General features: G+C 45.0%; 1 protein-coding gene across 2 annotated transcripts in view; it reads left to right on the top strand.

The window, feature by feature from the left end:
- Nucleotides 1–7324, top strand: part of MIB2 (mindbomb E3 ubiquitin protein ligase 2) — a 42041-nt gene extending 34717 nt beyond the window's left edge. For both annotated transcript variants that reach the window (XM_035344347.1, XM_035344346.1), the window contains 4 exons: nt 1801–1979; nt 3488–3672; nt 4434–4499; nt 5865–7324. In XM_035344347.1, the coding sequence (XP_035200238.1) occupies nt 1801–1979; nt 3488–3672; nt 4434–4499; nt 5865–6106 (672 nt within the window). In that variant the 3' untranslated portion in view covers nt 6107–7324. The remainder of the gene's footprint in view (nt 1–1800; nt 1980–3487; nt 3673–4433; nt 4500–5864) is intronic.
- Nucleotides 7325–16363: the final 9039 nt, after the last annotated feature.

The following is a 16363-nucleotide window of genomic DNA, read 5'->3' as shown; positions in this document are numbered from 1 at the left end:
GGAAAGCAGTGAATAAATCTGCTGAGAGTATGCTTGGTTTTATAGCACGAAACTTTGCATAGTCAGACACCAATTCATCCCGTATCCTCCCATTTTTTTATTAGCATTGTGTGTTTCTTTCTTGACATGGGAAAGATCACAAATCTGCTCACAGAGCCAAGAGCCTTTGGGTTTAATTCCTGCCCCAGAACCACAGCAATTCATTTCTATCTGATGGCGTAGAAAATATGAGGCTAGCTAACCACAAACACCCCAGTTATCTGCAAATGTACCGCAGAATGTGAAAGATGAGACATATTATATATGATGAAGGCTATGTTGCTATAAAGCCTGAACTGGATTTCACCATGTTGCTCCATATTCATGGAAATATGAATATATCCATATATATGGATATATAAATATATATACGCTTCTTTTTTCATCTTTCACTGCAGAGCAAAAGTAAATTATACAACGCTAGACTTTTTTTGCAAGATTTGTAAATTTGCAAAAGCACAAATGCAGTGGAAAAACTGCTTTTCAGCATTTCTGCTAGCTCTTGGGGATAGACTCTGTATGTATACTGAGGCTGATGACATGCAGAAGAACTGAATTTCTTCCTCAGCCTGCACGTGGGTCATTTCAGGATAGGCCTTAAATCTAGAAGTCAGTGCATGATATGCAAGTATTGGAAGCTTAATCTGTCTTTTTGGCCAAGATATTAGATTAGCTCTTCAAAGTGTTTTGTCATGCATATAAATACCAACATGTGCACGCACCAGATTTGCAGTGCAAGCCAAAACTGCAAACATTGGTTATACATTATGGATGGATTGAGAATTATTCCATTGTGGGGATAATATTGAAAAATCTGGCATAGAGTTTTTATTGTAATTTGAAATGATAAGCATAACTCAAACTGACATTCTGAAGGGGCACACGCTGTGTGCCAAATTCCCATTCCTCCTTTCTACCTATTGGTACCTGAAAAAGCCTAGTGCACCACCCTTCTTTCATGTTGCTCATTGCCAAGCTACCAGCCTTGATAGCAGGAATTGATGGCTCCGGTGCATGGCCAGAGATACTCCAGCCTCAGGTCCTGACATCCACAGTGGCATCTCACACCAGCCTAAAAATCACTTCTGAATGTCTCTGCCCATAAATTTAAGCAAAGGGATAAGCAGCAAAAATGGGTTTTATCATTTTGTTAGAAGTCTGCACAACAGCTTTCCTAGCTGCTGGGCTTTAGCTTGTATTAGGGGCAGCCAATAGCCAGTCCTGGGGGCAGAAATCTCAACATGGTGTTTCTGTGGATGTCGTTCCCAATACTATTAACAGTAATGCTGTACCTAGATTCTGCAGACTCCTTTGTGTCGAATTTTACATGCCGTGATCTACCTAAACACTTTAATCTTTTAAACCAGTAGAAAATTGTTCAGAGTTTGGATCATGTACATAAAAGCTTGGCTTTTTCAATAGCTGCTGCTGCTTAAGGCTCCATACACCAGCTGCTCATCAACTGGTATTTACTGTGTTGCCTTCGGTGTACACTTTGTACTTTCTTTTCACTAACTGAAGAAGTGAATGCCTATTACTATGGTTGGTAATGATTAGGAGGTACCACTTAGGACCAGTTTTATGTACTTCTGTTCCTGGAATGCAAGGTTTGAATCTGTTATTTGTATGCTGAAGGATCTTCTTGCACTTCGTGAGTGCAAAATTGCACTCTTAAATTGTACAAGGATTATGATTCTGTTTAGAATTTGATACAGCCACATAACTACTTTTCTATTGAGAGTGGTTCTCAACATCTTTTAGCTGCAGGCTTCTGGCTTTCTTGGAAACGTAGAGCTGAATGTTGGAACTGCAATTGCATGTTACTTAGCACAAGAAGGAGCAGATATTAATTATGCAAACCATCGGGGAAAGTCTCCTTTAGACCTTGTTACAGACGGAAGGATTGTCCAGATCATCAAAGACTTTTCACAGAAATTCAGGTAAACCCACATCCTCTGGGAACTAGCTGCAGTGTATTTCCTTGTAAAATGTCGAGCGCTCCCCCAGCACTGCGGTGTCACAGCTGTCATGCCAGGAAGGATGAAGCTTTCCTGAAACACATTCAGTCTGAGCACCTCCTGTTTCATCTGGAGCTGGTTGCTGGCACTGTGTTTGTCAGGGCCTCTTTAAGGGTGCATTCTGCCATTGGAAGCAGTTGGCAAAAGCAGATGAGCGCTGCTCACGCAAATTCAGCCTCCTGACTTGGAGAGCCCTGAGGCAGTCTGAGAAGACTGTCCACCGAAGGCAAGAGCAGCTCCTCTCTGCAGGGTAATTTTGGATTCTGTTTTGCTTTCACTGGATTCTGTAGTTACAGATATTTAAAGTCTGAACAGAGAGGAAATGCAATGAAAGAGTGGGTGCCAGAATCTGCAGAATTTATTCCAGAGCTAGATAAATGGTTGTTTTTCAACTGATGAGAGAATAGCTTAGAAAGTGCCAAGGGGAGAGTAGCAAGTCAAATTTCTCAGGTTCTGAGGAACTTTTGTTTGGATTTTGACTTTGCAAACATGAAAGCAGAGTTCTGTTTGATATGAGGGCATAGACCTGCAGGTATGTTACTGCTGGAGGGGGAACCAGGCAGCAGCTTCTGTAATTGGCCATGCTCCTGGTTCATTTTAAATAACAGGTGAAATACATCTCTTTAAACATTTTTGAACATCTAGGGATTTTGTTAGTGGAGTATATGTTGAAATGAAGAGGTCTGGAAGAGAAAAAGCATTTATAAAGAAGCTGTTGTCACTTTGGTAGGAAACTGGATGGCAGGTTGGTAAGAAACTTACCAACTTTCTATCAAAAGTTCACAAAGCATCCCTTCAAAATACTCCTGGTGGGCCAGGGGGGTTCTTAGTAATAATGAAGACATTTGTTAGTGCAACCACCATCCATGTCCCTTCCATTCAGGCATTGCTCATTCATACAATGAAAGAGTTTAGGCAGTAGGTCTAGCTAGCAGGTGACTGGCTGGCAGGAAAAGTAATGGATGGATTGGGGCTCGTAGTGTCAGGACAGGTCTGTATGGGTTACGTAAGAGCCTGGGTCATGTAAGAGCCAAATTCACAGACAGTCACCCCGGGCACAGTTCAGGAATATGTGAACACACAGCATCCTTAGGGCTGCACTTTTTAAATACCTCCTAAAAGCTGGCCCCTCTTGGTAGGTGATTGTACTGTCAATACCTGATTGTTGTCCTCCAAAAGGACAGTTCCAGCTTGTGTAAATGTTAGATATCCCTGCTCTTCCCCTTTCTTTTTACACAGAATCACTCAGAATCCAAGGTAGGGGCTGAGTTGGTCCCACTAAGGCACTGAAGGTTCACAGGTTAGAGCCACAGATGCTCAGATAAGTCTCCATGTGGAATGTTTCCCGGGGATTAATGCAATTTTATGCAGTTGCTGAAGAAAGACCTGGAGTATGTGGCTCAAATTTCACTACGTGCTCTCTGTTGCAGGGAACAGCAGGTTTCTTCAGACTGCTCAGCTGTCACCTGCAGCCTTCGCCGCGTGCACACCACCCCCAACACGATGACCAACCTGAGTGTCTCAAGCGTGGCAGTCCCCACAGAGTGCCTGGTCTGCTCAGAGCTGGCCTTGCTCATCCATTTCTTCCCCTGCCAGCACAGTATTGTCTGTGAAGGTAAGTCCATCTGCTTTTTCTGTTTTGTTTTTTTTTTTTCCCCTTTCCTGCTCGGCCATGCAGCCTCCTTGTCTAGACTCTCATAAATCAAGGTCTATCGAGCTGTGTGTGACCTGAAACGACCCCAGCATGACTTCAGCAACACTGTCTCTAGGATGGCCAAAGCTATCCATGACAGGCACACATTGTTCTGAGCACCTGCTGATAGCACCCCCCCCCCCCCAGGCAGTGCTCATGGATGCCCTGGATAATTCAGAAGGAAGGCCAGATGTTTCAGTTCTGGCTGGAAGTGTTTTAGCCATCAAAACCTCCTGAGAAGGATTTCCCCCTTCTCTGGCTTTTGTTATCCATTTGTATCTCAGTTGTTTTAATGGCAGCTTGCTCAAACATGTCTGCGAGCTTGTAACCTCATCAAGGCTCCCTCGGTCTGACCCCAGGGAATTTGTAAGGGCTGTGTATGAGGGCTGCATCCTTTTCACACAGAATAAAGAGCTGTTTTGCATCCAGAGTGCAGCAGTTTTAGCAGCACAGAGAAGTGAGGAGTTAAAGGTGTTGTAATTGCTACTGACATAGGAAAGACTAAACCAAAAGCCTAGGAGGCAGCTCAAAAAGGCGGCCATGTCCTCATTTCCATGCAGAAACTGTCTCATCCAGGGAGTTCTCAGGTTATTTAAAAGCTGATGTTCTTGAGTCTGTTCTCTTCCTCTCGCTTCTGGCACCGGTGGGCTTGATTGTAATCACTCCTTGTATCATTTTGGTAGAATGCTCCAGGAGAATGAAGAAGTGCATCAAATGTCAAGTGACAATAACCAAAAAAATCAAGCAAGGTATGTTTGCAGTTCCTGCTGTTCAGTGCTATGTATTGGGAAGGGTCCTGCACAGCATTTGTTTGAGCAACATCAATGATTCTCAGAGAAATATGCATAAGGAAGAAAGATGTGTTTCGGGGGGAGAAAAGAGGGGAGTACCTGTTGCACTGATACCTTCAGAGAAGAAAAAGTACTTTCAGCTGGCATGGGCCAAAATCAAGCTGCATAGACAGGCCATTTGAGGAAGCCAGATCTGTGCCTGGCTTATTCTGTGCAGCATCGGGTTCTCTGCAGTTAGAACTGCAGTCTGCTCCAGTCTCCTACCAGGCAGTGATTTAACAGTGAAAATTTGGGAGAAAGGAAAAATGGCATCTTGTGAAAGCCTTGCTTCTCACCTGGCTGAAATTCCAGTGCCTGTGCAGGGCTGGCATTGGCCAGCTCTCCAAAAATTGCTGAGGTGGGTTGTTCTGATAAAAGATCTTTAGCCCTACTTAAAACAGATTGTCTCGTGTCCATATTATTCCATCCAGAATGGGTAATGTGTGTCATCAAGCTTTTTCCATAGAGGTTATGACAGCAGTTATGTCTTTAGAGCCAAGAACACTCTTAAGAAAATTCTAGCAGTGAATGTGAAAGGGAATTGCGTGTCCTGCTGCTCATGTCTTAGTGTTGTGTGATTCTGTGTTGGAGTCAGGTAGTAGTTTTCTGTCTTGATGCCTGGACAAATGCACAGGGCAACAATCCTGTCATGTGGCATCAGACAAAGACAGCTGGCAAAGACAGAAATTCTCTTTAGAACTCCGAAGTGTGGAGAGGAAAAAAAAAAGTTTGCCCAACAGTAGACGGGAGCATTTGTCTTTGCTCCAGACTGCTAAATGGCATCAAAATGGCAACAAGAATTCCAGAGGAGACATTTGCATGCAGATTTCAGTTACAAAAGGGAACATGCAAGTCTCTATCAGTAGGACTTAACTATGAGTGATGTCTTCAGTGTGTCTTTAGCAAGCTCTATTCCCAAAATTGCTTCACTTTTATGGATTTGAAGTCACTTCTTGCACCGCTGAACTGCAACTAAAAGGTAGCACCAGAACACTGAGGCAGGACGTATTAGACAACGTGCATTTTTTTTTCTTTTTTAAAAAGAAACAGGCAGACAAAAAACAAACAAAGAGCTGAGCAAGAAAACAGGAAAGCAGCACTGGCGGGTCTGTAAAAAAAGCATCATCTCAGACTTTTTGTTTGTGAAATCCTTGGGTAAGGCTCAGTGAAGAGGGTTTAGTCTGAGCTAATTGCTGCTCATTGAGGGACAGTCTGATTAAAGAGACGCTGCGTGAGGCAGAGCACAGTAGCAACTAACTGTCTCCCTGCTCTCCCACCCTGCAGACAGCACCGAGGTGGAGTGCAGCCCGAACTCTGAATCCACAGATCAGAGGAAGCTCATGGAGGAGCTGCAGAACCGCTACCGGCAGATGGAAGAGCGCATCACCTGCCCCATTTGCATCGACGACCAAATCAAACTGGTCTTCCAGTGTGGACATGGCTCTTGCCCAGACTGCAGCACAGCCCTTACTGTCTGCCCCATCTGCCGGCAGGCTATCCGGGAGAGGATTCAGATCTTTGTCTAAGGATATGCTTGCTTCCCTTCCCATTCCCACCTCCCTCATTTACTTCCTTTTTGTTTGCATTTTAGATGAGAAGCGCTGCTCAGTCTGGGTTTGGCTACCTGCAAAGCCAGCGTGAGAGAGGGGGGAGACAAATAATATGATTGGGGTGGAGGTGGAGGGAGGGAGTCCCCTCTGCTTCCAGTGTCATACGGGCAAGGAGCGGTGCTCGAGGGCAGGCAGCCACCTCCCTGGTGCTGCTGATTGATCAGAAAGACGTGCAGTAAAGAACACTGAACTGTCAGCTGAAGTCAGAAGAGACGTGCAGACCAGAGGTGATAGACTTCCATCCGCAGGTGTTTTCGGGGGCATCCAGCTCCAGTGACTGCAGCACGTCCAGTGCCCTGCAGGGTCAGAGCTGGAGCCTGGGTACTCAGCAGTGCTCCGAAGGAGACGCTGTGGAAGGATCAGCCTTATCCCTTGGCAGGCAGTGGCAAAGCACACGCTTGCACTTTACAGGAGGAGATATCAGAGGAGATCAGTCATGGCCATCAGTCCTCTTCGTTACCTGTCACTGGGAGGGAGGTGATGTCCTCAGACAGCGTGCTCTCTGAACTGGAACTTGGGGGCTCAACAAGAATTTGGACTGACAGAGGCAAATCTGGATGTGATGAGATCCTGGGGACAGAGCGTGTGCCTTAGAGATAAAGTAGTGAACACTGATTGGAGAAAACATGTTGTTACCACAGAAACTTCTACGTGACACTCTTCTTCCATGTTTTTTTCTGCACAATGGTGTGTTCAGAGACTCCTGAGCTTTTTATCCATAATGCCAAAGGCAGGTGTTAAATACTCCAATCAAAGTGTAAAGAAAATAAATAGTAATAATTAAGAGATGAGAAAGAGGGATTTCATTTTGGTTTCTTTGTTTTGCAGCAAAACTTAATAAAATGAAATCTATATTTTTCCTGAGCATTAAAATGAATGTACAAACAGTAGCTGAGCTATGGATCTGGCTGTATTGTGTTTCCCAACTGTCTGACTGAAGAAATATTATCCAGTGAATCTGTCCTGTAAAGTAACTGTTGGTGGAAGTGCCAACCCGTAGGGCTAGCGTGCCATGTGTGTGTGTATGTATCCTTACGTGTTTGCGTGTGGTATCTATCTTTAATGACACTATTATACACAAGTGATACTGTTTGTTACATCTTGCAAGCAATATTTAAAAAAAAAAGAACAAAACTATTGTGGTCCTCTACTATCTTTGTTCATTGGCAAAGAGATGGCAACTATTTGAAAGGAATCTTGGACTTTGTGCAATACCTGGTAGCTATGGACGTAACTCTTACTCCATCTTAGTCCTCTGGTGGTGTGAAAAAATGCTGTCACAGTCCCTGATTCTTACAGATGATCTTTCTCCAAATATTCACCTGAAGCTGTTACAAATTCAGTGGGGTTTTGATACAGAGCTGCAAAAAAGGAACAGATTTAACCCTACATGGGCTTACATTTAACTCTGAAAGAAGCTGAAGCTGAATTTCAGAATCAGCTTTGGTAAAATCAGAAGTGTGAATATATTTATTTATTTCCCAGAAGTTCATGTTAGGGCGTGTGCCTTTGGAATAAGCAGCTGTTTACCCAAATGGTTGCTGTATTGTGGCAAGGCACCAGGTGAAGAGGACGGTGAAAAGATTGCTTTCTGGAACGACAAGACCGAACCATCATCATGTTGTAAGAGCTGCCCTTTGCTTCAAGTGAATCATTTTCCAGAATATCCCTTCCATTACCCCACCTGAATGCTGAGCGTTTCCTGAAACACATTTTCTTTACAAGCCTTTGCATCAAATCCACCTGCAGTTTGCGAAAGGTGAACCCAGCTGATGCTTTATCATGTACGTTAAAGGTATGCATGTGCTGGCACCTGGGGAGCAGGGCACGCTGCTCGATGTTGTTATTCGCATCTTACAGTTAAAGTGGGTCAGTTTTATTCAGGAAAAAAACAGTAGGGAGCAGCTGCTTTTTAAAAAAATATAATTTCTTTGGATACTAAATGAAGAGAGGCTTCCAAGTGATTATTCCCCTAAAGGAAAAAAAATTAGAATAGAAAGCTCAGGTGGGAAGGGGCCTGCAAAGATCATCTATTCCAGCTGCCTGACCACCTCAGGGCTAAGCATTTAAGAGTTAAAGAACATTACTAAGGGCATTATCCAACTGTGACTTGAACACCAACAGGCATGGGGCATCAAACTACCTCACTAGGAAGCCTATTCCAGTGTTCGACCACTCTCACAGTAATGATTTCTTAATATCCAGCCTGAACCTCCCCCATCACAGCCCTGAAGAAAGACTGCAGATTTCGACTTGCAAGTTCACAGCTGTTGCAGCAGAGGTTTTCTTTTTTCCTGGCTAATAGAGATCTTGTAGAGAAAGAAGAGCTCCCATCAATTGTATGTTTTACTTTTTTATTTTATTTTCTTAATGAATTCCCTTTCAAGAGCTCCTGATTTTTTTTTTTTGTCTGCAATTCCTTGTATTGCTAAATGAGAGATGGAGTTTTACACAGCACGGGAACCGTTTGTAAGCACAGCTTTGGGGCTGGGGCTATACCCTTTCATTTCCCTGTTCCTGCTGTGATTGCTTTTGATGCCTGAGGAGCGAGAGTCAGGCTGTTAAGCACCTTTTTGACCCTTTCATTTCCTAGTAAGAAGAAGGGAATTGCTGCACCAAGGGAGAAGAACCAAGCTGGTCAGTGGAGCTGCAGGAACAGGAGAGGAGCAGTAGGAAGCAAATACCTGGGTATCCAGGTAAGGTTTTTGACAAGCTTTGCCTCGTGGCAGGTTCAGCTCCATGGGAGCCTGAGGTTTTCTCCTCTTCTTACCAGTTGGTTTTCTTGCTGGTCACAGAGCAGCAGCGGGCTGAAGAGAGGCGTGGAGATGTCACAGCAGTAGGTAAATGCTCCTGGAAAAAAAAAAAAAAAAAAGACAAATATTGCAGTTAGTTATTTGGTGCAGATAATAAATAACTATCTGCTTGGTGCTTATTACCAGCTGGTCTCCCACAGCTGAGACTGAAAGGTTTTGGGGAAATGAACCGGGGAGCTCCCTGTTTTCCCTGGGTCTTCTGAATTGCAGCTCTGTAGCTTGCATCAGCATTGGTTTTGAAAAGGAAAGATCTTGCTGAGTCTGGTGTAAATCTTTAAATATGAGGCAGCAGCTGAGACAGGTTAATGCTATAACTAATGGGCTCTGGGTAATCCTCCTAGCTGAAATGTCAGCTCACATTTCCCAGCTAGCCTACGAGAAGGGGGGTGGGTTTTCTTCCATTAACCAGCCTCTGCTGGTTGCAATTTTTCCACAGTATTTATGGGTGGTGCGAACACAGGCTTCTCATGAAATTGAAATCAATATTGCTATTCCCAGGAACGAGCCTTCTGTAGGAAGTGTATTAAAATGTCCCAAGGGGAAAAAAAGAAAAATAGATTGATTGTCCTGCAGACGATAAAGCAGGACTTTATTTTACTCACATGGAGCATAGCACGTGCTTTACTAACCTGGCTACTCGCGTGACCTTTATTGAGTCTTCACAGTTGGATTTTGTTTAGTTTTTTAACCTTACAAGAGGTGGTTAGATAGGTGCAAGTTGTCTGGTTGTGAGAGCTCTGGGTGTGAAAATCACCAAACTTTTAAGAAGTTTTCCCTCACTGCCCAACCCCAGAGACCTGTGTGCTGTAATCTGATGGCTTTGGCTGTTTGGGGCCAAGATCCAAAGCAGCAGTTCTCAGTTCCTCAGGGTTCTCCATCAGCACCTGCCATACCAGGCTGTGCAGAGCATCCTCTTGCTTTGAACTGGGCTCTTGGGATGTCTCAGTGTGCATCCTCCAGAAAATGTCTAGTTGCCTATGCAGTCTTGGCCATCAGTTTGAAGTGAACACCATTTTACTTTTTTTGCTGTGGACACTTATTTCTAGGCAGTCTTTAAATGAACGTGGTCCTTCTCAGTCAGTCTCCTATTATTGAAAGATTTCTGTGCTTCCTTTAGAATACAAAGGAGTCTGTGTGCTATTCTATTTCTTGCCTTTTAGTTCAGCCTCAGGAAATACTTCATAACAAGTGTGACCCCTTTTATTTTCTTACTTTCTTATGCATGCTGTCACTTAATTTTTTCCTGGCAGATAGTGTGCTAATCCAGCTGGGAGACTGGTATTTGACTTGGCAGCTGGTCTCATGAGCAGGCTTTTCACGCAATTGGATTTTCATGGAAAATTGATTTTGTAAACCTGCCATTGTTCTGGGCAAAGTAAGGACACAAGCTTGCAGGGAGAACAAGCCATCTACCCATTCTTATGCTTTGTAAAATCTGGGGATTCTGCCCCATTTTATTAGCACTGCCATGACACCACCAAGTAGAGCTGTGTTTGCAGTGTTTTCTTTTTGCATGGGTTTGGTGTATTCTGATTCCTTGCAGACAGCTATCGGGGATCGCTTCCATCTAAACAGACAAGAGATTAATTCAGCACAGCTGGGCGACTTGGCTGAAGCTGGAGCAAACTCTTAGTGCAGCCAGTGCTAGGTGGCTCTTCCCAGATTTTGAAGTAATTTTAAATCACCCTTTCTGCGGCTGAAGAAAGGTAGATGTACCCTTCCCATCCCAAAATGTGCTTTCTCGTCTTTGGATTAAAATGACTTTCCTTGTGTTACCCTCTCAATCAGAACAATGAGTTTTGCAATCACTGCAGAAAAAAGGACGCTCATATCCCTCAGAAGAGGTGGTTGGCTTCTTCCTCCAGCTGGGAAGGGCAGTGAAACGCCACGGAGGTGCCCTGCACTGAGTGCTGTCTTGTTAAAGCCAGGGTAAGAAATTTTCCAAGCCCCTCCCAGGGAGCTTTATAGAATGGAAAACTCACAGTGTAGTCAAAAGGTTCCTTTTCTGGAAACATCATTAGTATCTGCAGGAGTGCGTGAGGTATCCTGCACCAGGGCTTGGAAGACTGGGTTCTCGGGGCTGTCTAGGTAAGGAAATTCCTTGCAGTACAGAAATGAGAACCCTTCTGCTTATCTAGGTCACCGAATAGCTTTGCCTAGGTTTTTATCTCATGAGTTGTTATGTATAGAGAGGGGAGAGCTCTGAGAGGGTATTTAACAACAGTTGTGCCAGGAACATATCATGGTACTTGGTGTAACCCAGAAAGCAGCAATCGTTTCTGTGTCTGCTAAAAGGGTTACTTACAGGGGTACCAGGGTTGGAAGAGTAAAGGAAATAAAGCAGGCTCAGGGAATGCTTAGATCTCACCTTTCTGCTGAGCTTTACATCTGGGTGTTGAGCACTTGGGGTATTCTCCAACTTCCTCTTTGACGAGCCCTGACCTCATGAATTCAGTAGCACACTTTGCACACACACCCATAGACAGAAACCTCTGAATCCTGGCTTTCTCCAGAGTAAAACAAAGGAGTGGGAACTCTTTATGATGAAACTGTCACAATTGCCTTTGGGTTTGGTTCTCTCTTAGCTAACAGCTCTTTTACAAGTAGCTTTAAGTGCTCCTTGGAAAATCGTTGTTGTTTCCAGTAGAGCACAGAAATCTGCTTTGTTTGTCATGTCTCTTCCCAGGGATCAGAAGGTGTTGGTAGGGCAGGTGTTCTCCAGTTTTCTCTGGGAAGGTCGCTTCTTGGATCAGTTCCTACCACGTGCACGTCTTTGTCTTTCTGTGAATTTAAGTAAACCGAGTGCTGCTGAAAGCAGTTGGTTCCCAGGAGATGGGAGTCATCCGAAGGGTCAGCCCCAAGCCTTCTGAAATCCGTACATGGGTTTCTTTCATTTGGCCTCAGTGGTCTTGGAAGAACGCTTGGTATGAAGAGGGATTGTATGATCCCGGGGCAGAAAGTGCCCGCTTTCAGTGGGCAGGAGGTAGGCTTCAAGTTTGGAGGAAGTAATAATGCAAATATTTGTAACCCTGTTTCCTTTGACCACTACATTATGCTTTCTTCAGAGCCCAGCCTTGGGTTCTGTGGTTCAGTTAGTCTGCCAGGGAAGTAATTCAAGCGTGAAAGTTTGGTGAGAAGAGCACTTGCACGAGGACTGAGGTCCTCCACCTTCTTCTCAATCTCCACACCAGCAGATGGAGGATTTAAGAGAACAGTGCTGACAAACAAATTCTTCCACAGTGTATGTTGATTTGTCTTGCTTATTTAGCTATGACAGCGCAATACCGTACCATCTATGCATCCCTAAGATACTTAAGATTTTTTTAAAAAAATAATCTGGCCTAAATAAAATAACTTGTATTTCCTTGTCATGTGTACTGGATGGGGTAAAGACCTGTTACCTAGCATTTTCTCCAGTTTATTTACCCTCTGAACAAGAGGATGTTGTTGTTTAACCACTGTATCTTAACTTTGTTTTTTTAAAATCTGAATTCCAGTCTTCATTGTTAATTAGCACTCCTTCTGCAAAGTCTTTCTCTATCCAGAAAAGGAGGTGGTTTGTTTGTTTGTTTGTTTGTTTTTCTGGTACAGATGCTCTTTCCTCCTCCTACTGGCAAAACTGAACTCAGTCCTAGGAATTTGTTGCTGATGGGCTTTGTCAAGCCTGTTTATTTATAATTTACTTTCCCAACATGATCTGCAGTCTTTGAGTGGCGTTTTCCCCTGGAGTCCAGGATTTTGTGGTATGTCTAGAGCTTTTTCCTTTGTTCCTTCCCTCGTGCTTCTTCCATATTCCAGCACGGAAGTATCTGTTTCAAGCAGACTTTCTAAAGCTCTTCACATGAAAGCATGGCCAAAACTCCGTGTTTTACAGACTGCACGAGACTCTGGGAGCAGAGGGAGGGAGATAGCTTGTCTAAAGGCAGAGTCAGAAAAATAACCCATTTCTCCTTTGATTTTGTTCCCATTAGTCCATTCTTTTCCCATGATTTCAGGAGGACGGGTCCCTCCACAAACAGATCACAAGTGATGAACGTAAGCCTACCAAAGAGCAACACAAGAAATATCCCCACAATCCAGGGAAGTGATTCTTACTCCTCATGGACACTTTTTAGCCTGTACATTAAGGAAACGTTCTCCCTCATTTCATTTCTGAAATTCTGCTCACTCAGGGGCCGGGGCTGGACTGCTGAGCTCCTTCCTCACTGGGGTCAAGAAGATGTCTCTTTGGTAACACGAGGTCAGGCCAGTACAGGCACTTCTGTAAGCTGCAGCTTCACATTGACACTTAAGCAAAGTATTCCGTTTTCTTTGCCAGCTGGAGCAAGCCCTTGTTTTCAGCTCATTTGCTATTCAGCAGACCATGGATTTTTCTAGGAATATCAGCAGATCACAAGGGGTGCATGATAGAAAGAGGGAGAATACTTGGGGGACTAAAAAAGCTCTTGTCTCCCCCTCCCTGGGGAATGTTGCTCCCTGCTGTTACTGCAGACACAGTCCTTTCTAGCGCATGACCCACTGAAAAAGTACAAGATTTAACCACCATTCCCACAGGAACCACGCAGGATTTTTTTTTTTCCAAGTTGTGAGACGAAGGGATAAATATTTAAGTGCTTTTTAAAATAAGAGCTATATGAGGATTTGCTAATTCTTTTCACATGGGCCACCAAGGAGCCAATATGTGGTAAATCACATTCAGCTGTGCACCTTCCCCCCTCCTCTGCCTGGGCTTGGACTCGTGCCCCGGAGATGAAACACTGGAGCTCCCTGTCCAAGTCACCAGACACAGCCTGATGTCAGGTCCTTCTTCCCCTGTCTTCTCCACCCCCGTGTAGACCTCCCAGTTTAGGAGAGGGGAAGCTGGTGGCAGCAGTTCGCTCCAACGCCGAACAACGTGCGCTTAGTCCGTGCATAACTCAGAGGTGCTTTGGTTTCACGTGGGCTGAGGTCTGTTTTGGACAGCAAGACGGCCGGAATTGCGGCGCTCACGGCCGTGCTCCGTGTAGCACCTCGAGTGCGAGCGTGGGCACGGGGCAGGAGATGGCTCTTGGCTCATCCTGGGGACTCGAACGAAGCAGCAGCAGTGGGGGTCCTGGCCTGCAGCCCCCCAGCCAGCTTTCCTGGTGGCAACCTGGCAGACCTAGCAGAGAGACCTGTTTAGACCTGCTGAAAGTAACGTTTAGTTTTAACAATGCTGAATAAAGGGGAGAAGGGGGGGAGAAAGAACAAGAATAACCCATTATTCTTAATGGTAAGAATAATGATGTGAGAGCATGTTTATTTTTGAGCTAAAACTTGTCCTTGAAAATGTCACTGTATACCGTGCGTTATACGGCAGCCCCATTTCAAACTCAACACCTTGGCAATTAAGATCAAAAAGAGCAAACTGAGGCTGAGGAGTTTTAACGAGGGAACTGTGCTGTGTGGTGCCAATGATCCTTTCTGTCCCCTGGTCTCCAGCTGACATCCTAGGTTCGTTCCCCTCCGACATCTGTTTACAAACTGCTTTTTCATGCGACTTTCACCGCACGCAGAGATCTCCAGATAAGCATCCCCGACTGTTTGCACAGAAAATCCCAGCTCCCTGAAGATGATATCCACGTCCTCATCACTGCTGCTAACAGCACAAAGGCAAACCAACCCCGCTCTGTCCCTCGCCTTCCTCTCCCGTTCCCCATTACACCATATGGATTTCCTCAGACCGTAATGTGTTCCACTGCATTTCGACGCTGTGCAGAAGCCGAAGCCAGGAATGTTTTTCTGTCCAAATATAGTCAGGCTGACAGTCCTAGCCTGTAGTCCAAGCCAAATATCCACACTTCAGAACCTGAGACCAGCAAAATGCAGCAGAACTCCGAAGTCACAACTGCGCTTTTCCGCCCTTGTATAAAGGCAGTCTTTCAGGGGTCAGGCTGCCTGATAAATCATGGAGAATATTTTCAGCTTGGAAGAACCAAAGGTAAAACTTGAGTTTTGACTCTCCTCTTGCCCTTGGCATGGAGCAACACTGGCTCCCAGGAATGAGTCTGGGGAATTGACTGAAACATCTGAGAGAGGCTTCAGAAACAGCGAGGTTCTCCAGAACGTGCTTTTATTAAAGATCTAGATCACAACTTTCAGGGGGATCTGAACCAAGATGTGTATCTTATAAAAACTTCTGCTTTCTCTACAGGGGGACGAGGGAAATTCTTAGGTCCCTCGGGCTATGTGTTTGTGAGTTCTCAATTCATGTTTTAAAACCCAGGTCCACTTGTCATCTTCAGGACCAGTAAGGCACTAACGGGTGCTTGGAAGTCCTGGTTTCAGGCTCCTGCTCTGTGAGATTCCTGCTTGACCTCGGGAAAGTCTCCTAGGCAGTGCTGCGGTCTTAGCACTGACCACAGGTGCTGGTAAGGTGCAGATAACGGCTCTGCCCTGCCCTCAAGGCAGATGTGAAGCTAAATGCTCTGAGAGACCGAGATGCTTGGATACTTTGCCAGGAGGAGAGGCCACACGTAATGGTGCACAGGGTATGTTTCTCAAACAGCGCTGACTCGTACGAGCCTTATGAAGGGCAAGTGCACTTACTGCTGTTACGCAGTTGCACGGCTGAAACTCAATGTTCTTCCAGCACTGTGTTTGCTAGCAGTATTTCTTCTGAGCCAGTACTACTTTACTGGAGAAAAGTTCTTGGCTAAAGTTTCAGTCACATTCCAAGGCAGGTCTTTGCTTTGAGATTCCCCTTCTCCATCAGTCTTCTGCAGTCTGCAGACTGACAGACACCTCTTCAGGGGCCCGAGACACTGCTGAGTTGCGGAGCTGCTCACTTACCAGTTTCTTGCTTCATTCTCTGGTCTTAAAAACCATCGGAGGTGCTTTTGCAGCACTCTTTGGGGCTCCAAAGAAAGCACAGGTTGGGGGTGCTCAGGCACAGGCGTGTCTCGTTCCACCAGCTGTGCTACTGGGACGCGGTGTAACTGCATGGAAAGTGGCAGCTAGCAGCTGAGACGAGCCGGGATTTCAGACTGCTGCAGTTCAGCTGCTTTGGTCTGTAGGTGTTAGAGCCCTCTACCTTTGCTTTCTGCCCTTTCCTTTCTTCCCAATTTTATCCAAAACTTCCTTCCGTGTTACTCCTCCTTCTGTCCTGGTGTCTGAACAGCTCCTGCGCTTTGCCCACTCTGCAGAAAGCGTGCTTTGTGTCGGGGGGGGAGCTTGGTAAAAACTGAAAAAGAAAATGTTCATGGAACCAAACACAGGCTCTTTGGTCATCTTTATTCTGAGCTGTTTAAGAAGTCCGGGCCAGCTTTAGTCCCAAAATACATGAATGCTCTGAAACGTCACAAACCCAATTACGAACTAGGAAAAAAATGTCAAATTAGAT

The sequence above is a fragment of the Oxyura jamaicensis genome, chromosome 21 (genome assembly GCF_011077185.1).
Source record: "Oxyura jamaicensis isolate SHBP4307 breed ruddy duck chromosome 21, BPBGC_Ojam_1.0, whole genome shotgun sequence".
Taxonomy (NCBI): domain Eukaryota; kingdom Metazoa; phylum Chordata; class Aves; order Anseriformes; family Anatidae; genus Oxyura; species Oxyura jamaicensis.
Note: the sequence above shows the minus strand (reverse complement) of the source record. Positions and strands in the feature narration are given on the sequence as shown.